Source organism: Peromyscus eremicus, chromosome 7 (genome assembly GCF_949786415.1).
Source record: "Peromyscus eremicus chromosome 7, PerEre_H2_v1, whole genome shotgun sequence".
Classification (NCBI taxonomy): Eukaryota; Metazoa; Chordata; class Mammalia; order Rodentia; family Cricetidae; genus Peromyscus; species Peromyscus eremicus.
In genome coordinates, this window is record NC_081422.1 from 38,551,535 (window position 1) to 38,565,814 (window position 14,280).

At 40.4% G+C, this 14,280-nt stretch overlaps 1 protein-coding gene across 1 annotated transcript in view; it reads right to left on the reverse strand.

Annotated features, from left to right (window-relative positions):
* Positions 1 to 14,280, reverse strand: part of Cbl (Cbl proto-oncogene) — a 90,520-nt gene that overhangs the window by 57,857 nt on the left and 18,383 nt on the right. The window contains exon 2 of the mRNA XM_059267692.1: positions 6,927 to 7,174. Within this exon, the coding sequence (XP_059123675.1) occupies positions 6,927 to 7,174 (248 nt within the window). The remainder of the gene's footprint in view (positions 1 to 6,926; positions 7,175 to 14,280) is intronic.

The following is a 14,280-nucleotide window of genomic DNA, read 5'->3' on the forward strand; positions in this document are numbered from 1 at the left end:
AAAATGGTTTAAGCCTCTGACTGTAGAACTTGGGTGGTGGAGGCAGGAAGATTAGGAGTTAAAGGTCATCTTCAGCTACATACTGAGTTCTAGGGATGACTCTGAAAACCAACAACAAAAGGAAAGGGAGTTGAAGAGACAGCTCCTTGGTTAAGGGCACTTCCTGTTCCTGTGAAGGACCTGAGTTTCAGCCATATCAAGGTGGCTCACAACTGCCTGTAACTCCAGCTCTAGGGGATAAATAAAAACAAAATTAAATTTAAAAAAGAGCTAAGGATTTGAATAGCTATTTCTTCAAAGAAGATATACAGGTATATGAAGATTATTCACCAGGGAAATGTATTTGAAAACCTCTAGTTACTGCTTCACATTCTGCAGATGGCTACAAGTAACAAGTGCTGGTGAGAAGTTAGAACCTTATTCCATGCTAGAGAGGGTAAAACAGAGGCCACTTCCTAAACAATCTCACAAAGTGAAAAGTCATTGCTCTACAACTCAGCAATTCCCCTCCTAGGATGTAATAAAGAGAAGAAAAAACAGCTCTGCAAAAATCTATACACAAATGGTCACAGCAATATTACTTACAGTAACTAAAAAGTGTAAACTATAATACTAAAAGTATCTAAAACAAAATGTTTCAAACATGGAGAAATGAACTATCAAAAAGAATGAAGTAGCTAGGCAGTGGTGGTGCATGCTTGTAATCCCAGCACACAGGAAGCAGAGGCCAGCCTGTTCTACAGAGCAAGTTCCAGGACAGTCAGGGCTGTTACACAGGGGGAAAAAAAAGAATGAATGAAGTAGTGGATATAGTAGTTCATACCTGTAGTCCCAGCACTCAAAAGAATGTGGAGGACTTGAACATTCAAGGCCAGCCTGGGCTATCTGTTGAGATCTGGGATAGCCTAGGGTACAGTGTGTACCTGTCTCAGTTAGCTTCCCTCCTCACCTAAGAAGGAATGTATGAATACAATCTATAAATATGGACAAATTGTAAAATCATGCTAAATTAAAGAAAACAGACACTAAGTAAAGGTCATACACATTATACGGCTCCACTTATATGAAATACATTTTATATAATGTCCACATGAAGCAAATCTACAGATATAAAAAGTAAATACTGGTGACTAGGCTAGAAGAAAGCTTGATAAAGTAATTGCTAATGGCTGTAGGATTTCCTTTTGGAGCAATGAAAATGTTCCAAAATTAAGTTGTGGTGACAGTTGTATGACTTCGGAAACATACACAAAAAAAGGAAATGTATACTTTAAAAAAGAGTCTGTCCTGGTTTGCTTTCTACTGCTGTGAAGATAAACAAGAAAATGGAAAAAAAAAAAAAAAAAAAAGCCAGGTGTGATGGCAAACATCTTTGATCCCAGCACTCAAGAGGCAGACACAAGCAGAATGAGGAGTAAAGTGTTTATTTCACCTTCCAGCTTATAGTCAACCTGTGGGTCTCAATCCCTCTGGCAAACCTCTATGTACAAATATTTACATTCTGATTCATAACAGTAGCAAAACTACAGTTACGAATAAATAATGAAATAATTTTATGGCTGGGGGTCACCAAAACATGAAGAACTATAAGGGTCGCTGCATTAGGAAGATTGAGAACCAAAGGAACTCAAGGCAGTAACTGAAGAGGAGGCCATGAAGGAGTGAAGGTTAATGGCTTGCTCCCCCTGGCTTGCTCAGCTTTCTTTCTTTCTTTCTCCCTTGCCACCCCCCCACCCCCAGACAGGGTTTTTCTGTGTAGCCCTGACTGTCCTGGAACTCACTATGTAGACCAGGCTGGCCTGGAACTCACATAGAGTCACCTGCCTCTGCCTCCTGAGTGCTAAAGTTAAAGGTACGTACCACCACTAACCAGCTTCAGCTTGTTTTTTTTAAACACAATTCTGGACCATCTACCAAAAGGTGGGACTGACCATAGTAGGCTGGGCCTTCCCACATCAACCATTAACCAAGAAAATTCCCCAGAGACTTGCCTATAGCCAGCCAATCTGATAGAGACATTTCTCAACTGAGGTTTCCTTGTCTCAGACAGATGACTTTAACTTGTGTTAGGTTGATTAAAAAATTAACTACAGAGCTTTGTAGTATATGAATCAAATGTGTATTAAAAATTATTTTTAAATGTCTGGTGCTGGAAAGATGGCTCGGTAAGTTAAGAGCACTGGCTGCTTTTCCAGAGGACATGGGTCCAACTCCCAGCACCCACATGGTGGCTATCAACTATAACTCTAGTTCCCAAGGGGGATCCAACATCCTCTTCTGATCTCTATGGGCACTGTATGCCTATGGTGCATAGACATACATGCAGGCAAAACACTCATACACATAAAATAAAAAATAAAAACAAAACCAAAAAAAGCCTGTAAGCAACCAAAAAATAAGTCAGAAACCCATTCCTCATATTTGGGAAGTAAAATTGAGAGAGATAGGCACTGATAGAAACAGTAAAGTTTAAAATAGGGGCAAAGGTGGGTTTTTTTTTTGTTTTGTTTTGTTTTGTTTGGGGGGGGGGGTTCAAGACAAGAGTTTCTCTGTGTTAACAGTCCTGGCTGTCCTTTGTGGACCAGGCTGGCCTCAAACTCACAAAGATCCACCCACCTGCCTCTGCCTACCAAGTGCTGGGATTAAAGGCGTGCGCTACCACCTCCAAGCGAGGCAAAGGTATTTACTTATAAAAATAGTCTAGCCGGAAGTGGTGACACTCGCCTTTAATCCAGCACTTGGGAGGCAGAGCCAGGCAGATCTCTGTGAGTTTGAGGGCAGCCTGGTCTACAAAGCAAGTTCCAGGACAGGCTCCAAAGCTACACAGAGAAACTCTGTCTTGAAAAACAAAACAGAACAACAAACAAACAAACAAAAAGTCTAATTTTGGTAATAACAAATTATATACTTCGTTATACAGTATATATTTATATTTAGTCATTGCAAATGCATAAGTACTTATTTTAGCCAGGTCAAATTACATGCTTCATGTGGTGCTGTGTATTAGTGATACACAACCTGCTATAATAATCTATGTTTACTACATAATAAAAACCCTGATTATGACAATAAAAGCCAGGGCTGAGGATGTAGCTCCTTGGTAGAGTACTTGCCCAGCATGCAAATAGCCCTTGGCTAGAACCCCAGCACCATATAAACTTGCATGGTGGTGCATGCCTGTGATCTCAGAACTCAGGAGGTAGAGACAAAAGGATCAGAGAATTTCAAGATCACTCTCCAATATGTAGTCAGTTTAAGGCCTGCCTGGGATATATGAGACCCTTTTCCAAAATGTAAAAGAACAGAACTCCCCACAACTCACAATGAAAGCATTATTATTTCATTTTTCTGGATGAGGAAAGAGATATCACATAGCTAAAAAAATGGCTAAGAAAAGATGAAAACCTGCAGTTGGCTTCAAAGTTTGTCTACTTAGCCAGTGTACTGAAATGGTTCTCAGTGATGAACCTTCAGTCATTAAAAGAAGCACACCAAACCCTGTTCAGTGTGCTCTAAGAAGACAGGAGAATAGTTTCCATTTCACTAGAAAAATGTTTTTATTTTTACTTTTTTTTTTTTATGCTTTTTCGAGACAGGGTTTCCTCTGTGTAGCTTTGTGCCTTTCCTGGAACTCGCTCTGTAGACCAGGCTGGCCTCGAACTCACAAAGATCCGCCTGGCTCTGCCTCCCAAGTGATGGGATTAAAGGCGTGCGCCACCACCGCCTGGCAAAAATGTTTTTAGAGCTGACAAGAGCACTCAGTGGGTAAAGACACTTGCCAGAGGGAACTTCATGGCTTGCTGCCTAGCCTGATGACCTGAGTTCGATCCCTGGAACCCACATGGTGGAAGGAGAGAGCCAACTCTGGCAAAATGCTCTCCAATTTACTCCTCCCTCTCTCTCTCTCTCTCTCCCTTTCTCTCTCTCCCCACCAGATGTGCTTGCATGTGCACCTGCACACACAGATAAAAATAAATTTTTAAGATTTCTAAGCGAGTACGGTGGCATGCTTCTATTTTCAGTTTCTCAGGGAGGGGAAACAGAAGGACCACTTGAGCCCCAGAGTTTGGAGCAGCCTGAACAATATAGCAACAGCCCACCTCAGTGATAATACCAAGCCCCAAATATATAAAATATTATATATATTAATGCTCTTTTAAAAAAGAAATTGTTCTAGACAACTGATTATCTGTAAGAGACAGTCTAGAGTCAAAAACCAATCCTTACAATCTAACTCCAGTAATTCTAGACAAACCAGACTTCCCACATTCCTTAAACATACAGTCTGCAGGTTCCTGCTACTGTGTTAAAGGCTGACTTCTCTACCTAGAAGAGTGGATCTCAACTTTCCTAATGCTTCGACCCTTTAATACAGTTCCTCATGTTGTGGTGACCCCCAACCATAAAATTATCTCGTTGCTACTCCATAACTGTAATTTTGCAACTGTTATGAGTCGTAAAGTGAGTATTTGATATGTAGGATATCTGATATGTGACCCCTGTGAGGGGGTCATTTGGTCCTGGGGTCATGACCCACAGGTTGAGAATCACTGGCCTAGACTATTCTACTCATCCTTCAAAATCTAATTCAGATCAACATTTCCTATGTCACCTCTGATGCCATCCAATAGATAAAACTGCATTCTCACAGCAATCTGTACATATCCTATTAAATCCTTGACACATTACACTGTATTTTAGTATCTCTCTTCTCATCTCCTAAAATGAGAACCTAGTTTACAATAGCTGATAAATACATTTTTAAGTTTTGCTCCTTAATGACTTAAGTTGATTTTTAAAGCCAGCTGCAATTCTGTGATCCCTAGTACTGGAAAAACAAACAAAAATAATATAAAATGATTAACTAGAGACTGAACCCAGGGCCTTGGGCATGCTATGAGAGTGCTCTACCACTTAAAGTCTCATTTGTATATGTGCACATTATATCCATGTGTGTTCACTTAAGAGTGTGCATGTGTACAGAAAGGGTCTGTCACTGAACTCGGAGCTCACCATCTTTAAACCGGACTGGCTGTGAGCCTCTGGGTTCTCTCTACTCCCACCACCTCCAGCACTGAAGGTTTTTACACACTCAGCCATCTCCCCTGCCCTTAAGATTTCATTTTAACAAGTCCATAAAAATCTAAACATTTAGTAGAATAAAACACACCTGCATGTAAACCAAAAGTAAGACAGGTTTCTACAGACTGAATTTAGTCACTAGAGACCTTTCCAAAAAAGAAAAGATTCATATTAGTATCTGAATAATTTGTTATAGTAAAGGCAAAAATGATATGGCAAAAAATTTTAAGATGGAATTGCCAAAATCTAAGTCAACAAAGCCAAAAGAGTAAGAAACACCATTCAGGTTACTAAGGGAAACATGCACAGTAACCTGGTAAAAAATTACTATTCCTAATTCAAGACACTCCTCAAAAGGAAGTTACTCTATCTAGGACTTGAGAGACTAAACCAGGAGAGCAGTAGTAAAAAGTAAACCAGGATAAGCTCTTTTAAAGTATGCATTTCCAAAACCAGCTCAGGATACACATAGGCCAGCCTGGGCTACAATATGAGTCCACTCAAAAAAGAAAAAATTACCCTAGCAAAAACATGGTGGCCCACAGCTGCAATCCCAGTAACTCAGGAGACTGAGACAAAAGGATCATAGTGAGTTCTAGGCAAGCCTGGGCTATAAGGGCTATAAGGGCTAGCCTCAGAAACACAGTAAGACCTGTTTCAAAATAACCAGGGCAGGGATAAGAGGACTAAATCACTTGCTAAAAAAAACTCCGGGTGGAGAGCTGGAATATAGCTCAGCTGAACAGTACTTGCCTAGTACTCAAAAGGCCTGGGTTCCATCCTCAGCATTTAGGGCAGAAAAGAACGACCGGAATTTATACTATCTGCTCCAGGTAAGTTAATATTTGTTTCCAACTGGATAAAACCTACGATCTAGTTTTTTCCAGTAGGTATTTACAACCAAGCTAGTAACATGTAACACAGCCTAACCTGCATGTGGTGACAGGGCACCTGCCTAGCATGCATGAGGCCCTGGGTTCCACCTCCAACACCAGGGGAAGGCGGGCATTGAGTGTTTGCCTCTGTTTATTCCAGTTAAAAATTATTCTTACACATAAAGAAAATTTCAGTTCAATTTGCTTTATTTAAAAACAAAACAATAACAACAACAACAACAAAAAAAAAGAGGTTGAAGGAATGGTTCAGCAGGTAATGGAACTTGCTGTCAAATGATCTGAGTTCAATACCCAAAACCCACATGGTGGAGAAGAGAAAAAACCCTTACCGATACACTGTATGCACACACGCACGCACATGCCTGCATATGTGTAAAAAGTAGTATTAAAAATTAAAAAATGCTAGGTGCCTTTAATCCCAGCACTAGGAAGCAGAGGCAGGTGGATCTCTGAGTTGGAGGCCAGCCTGGATTACAGAGTGAGTTCCAGAGAAACCTTGTCTCAAAAATTAACATAAATAAATAAAGTTTGGGGGGAAAAAAAACCCCAAACAAAAAACAAAAAAAGCAATCTCAAGCATTATCTTCTTTGCCTTTATCTGACTTGTGATTTGTTAATCTGCTGCAGCTTCTGCTAAGATCTCATCTTCTCTCCTCAACCTCAGCTTAACCTCAACCCTCTTTCAAACTCTCTTCTACACACAAATGTCTGCTATCTTTAGGGATCCAAAGGCTCTACTGCCTGCAACCTTTTTCATGAGTATAAATCACTTTCTTTCATAGTTAAATCTGATCCAACAATGGCCAAATGCCTACCAAAACCCATTTATATCAAATGTGAGCTTTCTACTCCCATGAAAATAAAATTCAAAGCAACTCAACTATTTCTAACTTTACCATCTGACAGTCACAGACCTGAATTAATATTTGTGCAGTATTTCTCCATTACCTAGGCTGAGAATTCTCCTCATACATTCTTTCTTTTCCCTCCTTGAAGAGGCTTATAGTCTGCTTAGTTTTCTTCATCAAATTCTCCATGAACACCCTAAAATACTCATTTTCTCCAAGTGTCTCCATCTTCCCCTCATATCTTGACAAGACAGTGCGGAGATGCTGGTAGGTGTCAGGTAGCAGGTCTAAGATATAAGGTGGGCTGTTCTTGAGCGCCAGCTTTGGGTTTTGACACAACCGCACCACCTGCAACAAAGGGAAAAAAAGGGCTATTATTCGGAGGACCTTAAGGACAGCTTTCCTTTTTAAGTTATGAGCTATGAAATATGTGCTGTTTGCATAAATATGAAAGATACATGAGGATAATAAATTATCTGTAACCCAATGCCATAGGCCATCAATCATTCTGTACTAGTGGCCCTCCTACACAGATGGGTAGTTTTCTGAATTACTTAAGTTACATGTATGAGTGTGCATGTGTTGGGGCATGTGCATGTGAGTGCAGGTACCCACAGAATCCAGAAGAGAGTCAGATCCCCTGGAACTAGAGTAACAGGCAGTTGTGAGCCACCTTGCTGGAACCAAATTTAGGTCTTCTGCAAGAACAGTATTGCACTCTTAACCCCTTGAGCCATCTCTCTAGCCCCAAGCCATCTCTTCAAACTCTGTGTGTGAGAGGACTTGGGGAGTATAGCTCAGTAGCAGAGTACCTGCCTACCATACACATACTGTGGATTCAACCCCAGAACCTGGGGCAACAAAAAACTCTGAAAGATTAATAGTATAGACAGCACAACCAGGGATGAGGGTAGAACCTCCCACAAATGTGTGAAAATATGCCAGACGAAATAAAATATAGTATGGTGATATTTTATTTGTATTAAAATGTTATTTGTATGTTAATAAATAAAGTTGCTCGGGGGTCAGAGCTATTAACAAGCCATAGGAAAGCAGGGCAGTGGTGGCGTACACTTGTAATCCCAGCACTTGGTAGGCAGAGCTGGGTAAGTCTCTGTGTGTTCAGGGATACAGCCATTATTGGACACACATGCCTTTAATCTCAATACCAAGCATGGAAAACCTGGAGGCCTATACAGACAGGCCGTGACGAGGCGGTCATGTGGTTGGGTTTACAACCAATGAGAAGGCAGAACAGGAACACTATATAAAGACTTTAACACAGGGGTAGTTCTAGTTCGGAGAGGTAGGACCACTGCAGGAGGAAGGGTAAGGTTTTAGCTCTTAGCTCTGACCTCTTGGCTTTCTTCTTTGCATTGGTTCTGTGTTTCTTATTTAATAAGAAGGTTGGTTACATCTACAAATGGCGTCCAACGTGGTGGCAAGAGTTTCCACCTAAAAACTGAGAAAAAAGATTCTAAAATGGAGCTAAAAACAGTTCCTAATTGTCTCTCTCAAATGAGCGGCAGCTGCCGGTTTGAGCTACTGGTGGGTTCCTAGTGTGCGTGCTCGACCTGCTGCCGTATGACGGGAATGAGGCCTCTGCAAGTGGCACATTAAGCTGCGTGGTGGATTTAGCCTTTGCTAGTCCAAAAAAAAAAAAAAAAAAAAAAAAAAAAGTTTTTGGGCTACACGCTGCTTGGATAACAGCATAGAGACCCACGATAGCTCCCAGAGCTGGTGGTAAACGTACTGCCGCCATGTCGGGAAGCTGAGGTGGGCGGAGCCAGCAGCCACAGCTGCTGCAGTTTAAAGCAATAGATTCACAATAAGACAGATTCAGGTGTAATAGTTTACAATGTGTGTAAAAATGTACGTAGGCTTGAAAGAGAAAGAAAAAGGAATATATACAGTTATATAAAGAAATAAATAGTTTTAAAAAATAAAGTCTTTAAAGAGACAGTAAAGGTAGTATAAAAAAATAAGCCACGTGAAGATGAATATTACACAGAGAATCTGGATTGTGTTGTCTTTGGGATTTTTAACTGCAGAAAAACATTTGATTGTAAAAGCTGTTGAGTTATGCCAAAATGTATATTTTAAAGGTATCCTGACTTCAAAATTTGGATATAAGGATATGTTACTTTGGAAAGGAGACTCTGCTTTTGTTCCCACAGAAAGCCAGAGGCTATGGATTTGTTCAAGATTAAGATACATCAGGTTTGACCAGCCAAGACCCCCTGAAAGGTCTCCAATGACACCATGGCCCAGATGATCCAACATCCAGAACGATTTGAAGGCAACTGGCTCAGACGATACACCCTCATGAACTATTCTATAATCCTAAAATTTTCTTTGTATCCCCATAAGATACAGTGCCCCCCTCCAGCAGGAAGTAGTAAGAGAAGCTACGCCCAAATTCCCAAATTATATGTAATTTTACTTTGTTAAGGTTAAAACCTTCCTTTTTGGAAAAAAAAAAAGGGGGGGGGAAGTGCTGTGGGATGTTCTGTATGGCAAATGTGTTGCTGATTAGTCAATAAATAAAACACTGATTGGCCATTGGCTAGGCAGGAAGTGTAGGCGGGACAAGGAGGAGAATAAAGCTGGAAAGTGGAAGGCTGAATCAGAGAGAGACTGCCAGCCGCCAGCATGACAAACAGCATATGAAGATGCCGGTAAGCCACGAGCCACGTGGCAAGGTATAGATTTATACAAATGGATTAATTTAAGCTATAAGAACAGTTAGCAAGAAGCCTGCCACGGCCATACAGTTTGAAAGCAATATAAGTCTCTGTGTTTACTTGGTCGGGTCTGAGAGGCTGTGGAACTGGCAGGTGAGAGAGATTTGTCCTGTTTGTGGGCCAGGAAGGAAAACTCTAGCTACAATATAGCAGGCAGGGGATGGTAGCATACACTTTAATCCCAGCAATAGGGAGGCAACGACAGGTAAATATCTGAGAGTTCAAGGCCAGCCTGGTCTACACAGCAAGCTCTGTCTCCAAAAAAAAAAAAAAAAAAAAAAAAAAGGAAGGAAAGGGGGGGGAAAAAAAGAAGAGAAAAATAAAATTTGCTTACAAATGTATAGCTGACCCCTCAACAAAGAAAGAAAATTCCAGCCAGGCATGGTGGTACATCCTTTCAATCCCAGCAATTGGGAGGCAGGACAGATGGATTTGTGAGATCAAGTCCAGACTGGTCTACATAGAGTGGTTCAAGCCAGACAAGGCTACATAGTAAAAGACTGTCTTTAAAAAAAAAAAAGAAAGAAAGAAAGGAGCCAGGCAGTGGTGGTACACTCCTTTAATCCCAGCACTTGGGAGGCAGAGGCAGGCAGATCTCTTGAGTTTGAGGCCAGGCTGGTCTACAAAGTGAGTTCCAGGACAGCTAGGAAGTTAGGGCTGTTAACACAGAGAAACACTGTTTGGAAAAACAAACAAAACAAACAAATAAAAAAAGCAAGAAAAAAAGAAAATTTCCCAGGAGTACAGGGGCAAACAGTGAAGACATGGCCATCCTGGAAGACATATCTGTGTCCATAGGCACAGATATGTCTTGGTAGCCACTAAGGAACAAGAGCATAAAGGCCTTGTGCCCAGCAATGCTTGAAAGTGAATTGAGATGCCCATTTCTTCCTAAGAAAATGAAAATGCTCTGGTTTCTCTTTACATTACATACACCTATCACCTTTTATCAGTAAATTCAGAATTCTCAGGATTTGCTGGTAGTTCTTTTTCTCATCTTTTATTTTCAAATTTCCTGAGTTCCTGGTTTTAAGTGGTTCTCTTTTAAAATGAGATTTGTGTTTGGGGGGTTTGGCTGTTTTGTTTTTTGTTTTCACTTAATTTTTATTTTATGTGTTTTGCCTGTATGCATATATGTGCACAATGTGTGTGTCTTGTGCCCATGGAGACCAGAAGAGGGTGTCAGGTCTACTGGAACTGGAGTTACAGCCAATATGCAGGTGCTGGGAATCAGACCCAGGTCCTCTAGAGCAGCAGCTGCTCCTAATCGCTGAGCCGCTTCTGCAGCCCCTGCTTCCACTGTCTTGAAGTGTCATGTAGGCTGTCATCCTTGCCTTCGTATCTCAAGTGCCAGGACTACATGAATATGTCACCACACTCAGCTCTTAAATCTAGATTAAAAGTCCAGAAACAGACCACACAGACGTAGATCTTGCCTTTGTGTCAAGGAAGTGGCATTTCCCAAAAAAAATTGTTAGAATAACTGAGTATCCACAATGGGATAAAAAAGAACTAAACCATCATCTTAGCCTATGCATACATTCTCTGTGGATTACAGACCCAAATGTGAATGGCAAGTCTAGGGCACTTTATAATACATGAAAACTAGCTGTATGACTTCATAATAAAGAAAGGCTTTCCCTAAACAGAACCATGAAAACAATAAACGATAAAGGAAAACATTATTTAAAGTCTACTACTTCGGGGCTGGAGAGATGGCTCAGAGGTTAAAAGCACTGACTGCTCTTCCAGAGGTCCTGAGTTCAATTCCCAGCAACCACATGGTGGCTTACAATCATCTGTAATGAGATCTGGTGCCTTCTTCTGGCATGTAGGCAGAACACTGTATACATAATAAATAAATCTTAAAAAAAAAAATTCTACTACTTCAAAAGTGGGGAGAGGCAAAGAAAAAAAATAAGAAATAACTTCTGTTTAACAAGATATCATAAAGTCAGAGCATGGTAGTATATGTCTACCAATATATACTGTTTTATATAGTGTTTTATTGACCAATCAGCAACACATTTGCCATACAGAACATCCCACAGCACTTGCCCTATTTTTTTTTTTTCAAAAAGAAGGTTTTAACCTTAACGTAAAATTACATATAATTTGGGAATTTGGGCGTAGCTTCTCATACTACTTCCTGCTGGAGGGGGCGCTGTATCTTATGGGGACACAAAGAAAATTTTAGGATTATGGAATAGTCCATGAGGCTGTATTGTCTGAGCCAGTTGCCTTCAAACGGTTCTGGATGTTGGAAGACATATACTATGCATGGTAGTAAATGGACACTTGTGAGCTTAAGGCAGCCTGGGCTCCATAAGAAGATCCTGTCTAAAAAATAAAAATTAAAAGCAAAAGAAAGACAATAGTCAGGTTGGGGATTTAGCTCAGTGGTAGAGCGCTTGCCTAGCAAGCACAAGGCCCTGGGTTCAGTCCTCAGCTCCAGAAAAGAAAGAAAGAAAAAGAAAGAAAAACAAACAGTAATATCATTAACCAGTGAGAAGACACCTGCAGCATATACCTATCTAGAGCATATATCCAAATAAACATATGCAGGATACATAAACAACACCTACAAGTCACTAAGAAAGATAATCCAATACACAAGCTGTCAAGACTTAAAACGATCCTTACAAAAGATGGTATCAATAATAAAAGACACAAGCTGTCAAGACTTAAAACGATCCTTACAAAAGATGGTATCAATAATAAAAGACACAAGATGGTGCCCAACCCCATTACTCATTCTAGACTGAAAACCCTACAATCACAGTCAGACAAATAACAAATTGGTCACACCAACCAATGGCAAGGAAATGGGGCAAAAGACACATTTAAATACTGCCTACAACAACTTAAACTGACACAACCAACTTGGAAACAGATCAGCAATACAATACTATCAAGTTAAAAATTTGTACACTGTGTGTGTGTGTGTGTGTGTGTGTGTGTGTGTGTGTCTGTTTTTTGTTTATCTGATTTTTTTTTTTTTTTTTTTTTTTTTTTTTTTTTGGTTTTTCGAGACAGGGTTTCTTTATGTAGCTTTGCGCCTTTCCTGGAACTCACTTGGTAGCCGAGGCTGGCCTCGAACTCACAGAGATTCGCCTGCCTCTGCCTCCCAAAGTGCTGGGATTAAAGGTGTGTGCCACCACCACCCGGCTATTATCTGATTTTTAAAATAATAATAAATAAGTAAAAACCCAACCAGAACTCCTAAGTACTTTATAATATCTTAAAACATTTTGATTGTCATTTAAAATGAATAGCATGGAGTGGTCGAGCATATCTACAGTCTCAGTACCCAAGGCAGAGACAGGAATATCTCAAGTTTTAGGCCTGAGTTACCAACTCAAAAAAACACAGAACAACAAAAAAGTAAGTGCAAGAAATAAACTCAAAGGCTTCAGGAAGTCTCTGAAACTGACCAGATACCGTGATCAGATGTTTTGCCACATGGCTCATAGTTTTACCTGTCCTCCAGCGGCTGGCTGGCATTTCTCCTGACTCCATCCTTCTTATCATTCTCAGTTTGGTTTTTCCACCTAAATTCCTGCCCAGCTACCGGCCTGTCAGCTTTTTATTGACCAATGAGAGTAATACATACTCATAGTGTAGAAAAAGATTGTTCCACAGCAAGTATACTGGGTCCCTCCTCCCCATCAAGTACAAACTGTAATGACTGTAAAGACACATGCAGATGAATTAAGCTGCTGAAAAGAAACAGAGACCAACCCAACTGAGCTACCTAGAAAAAACATTTTCCAATCTGTTGAGCTGCCCGCAGGTCCCCAGATTTTGTGAGTTGGCACCATGCTGGGGTGGGCTTTGGTAACACAGCTATCTTTGAGTCATTTCTGCTCCTATAACTAATCCTTCACCCACACCTCTGTAAGTGACCTTAATAAAATGTATTGGTTTGGGGCTGGAGAGATGGCTCAATACTTAAGAGCACTGGTTGCTCTTCTAAAGACCCTCCCTTCAGACTGCTAGCTAGCACCCACACGGCAGCTCGCAATTTAAACTCTAGTTCTAGTGTGTGCCTTTTCTGGCCTCCAAACACACAAGTGGTGCACAGACATACATGTAGGCAAAACACTCATACACATAAAATTAAACACACACCAACTCATTGGTTTACCATGTTGGACTTGTCAGTTCCCTATTTGGGATGAACAGATGTTTGTGCACATTTCCTTAAGGATAAACAGTATCCCACAACAGCTTTCAGCAGTGTTACCTTATAACTTAGTAGCTAGTGTTTTGTATTTTTTCTGCTTGATGCTGATAGTTTCCTCAATTTGTAGTTTGGTGGGTTTTATTAATTTGGAGACTTCTCAGACAACTTCTTGTTAAAAATTTTTCTCTGCCTATTCTTTCTCAGAACTCTTCTAGAATTGAATTATGGATACTTACAACTACATTCCATCTTTTTGTCTCAACACCTCAGTATGGAATTTTCCTCTTACTTACATTCTACTGCACTAATTCTTTCTTCAGCCTAATTTATGCTTTTAAATTTACCCACTGTCTTAAAACTTTCTATTACATTGGTGGTTGAGGGGCATACGCATGTCATACCATGTGAACAAAGATCAGAGGACAACTTTCAGGATTGGGTTCTCTCCATCATGTGGGTCTCAGGGATCCAACTTGACAGCAAGTGCCTTTACTTACACTAAAACTAAAACATCTGGCCTGGCC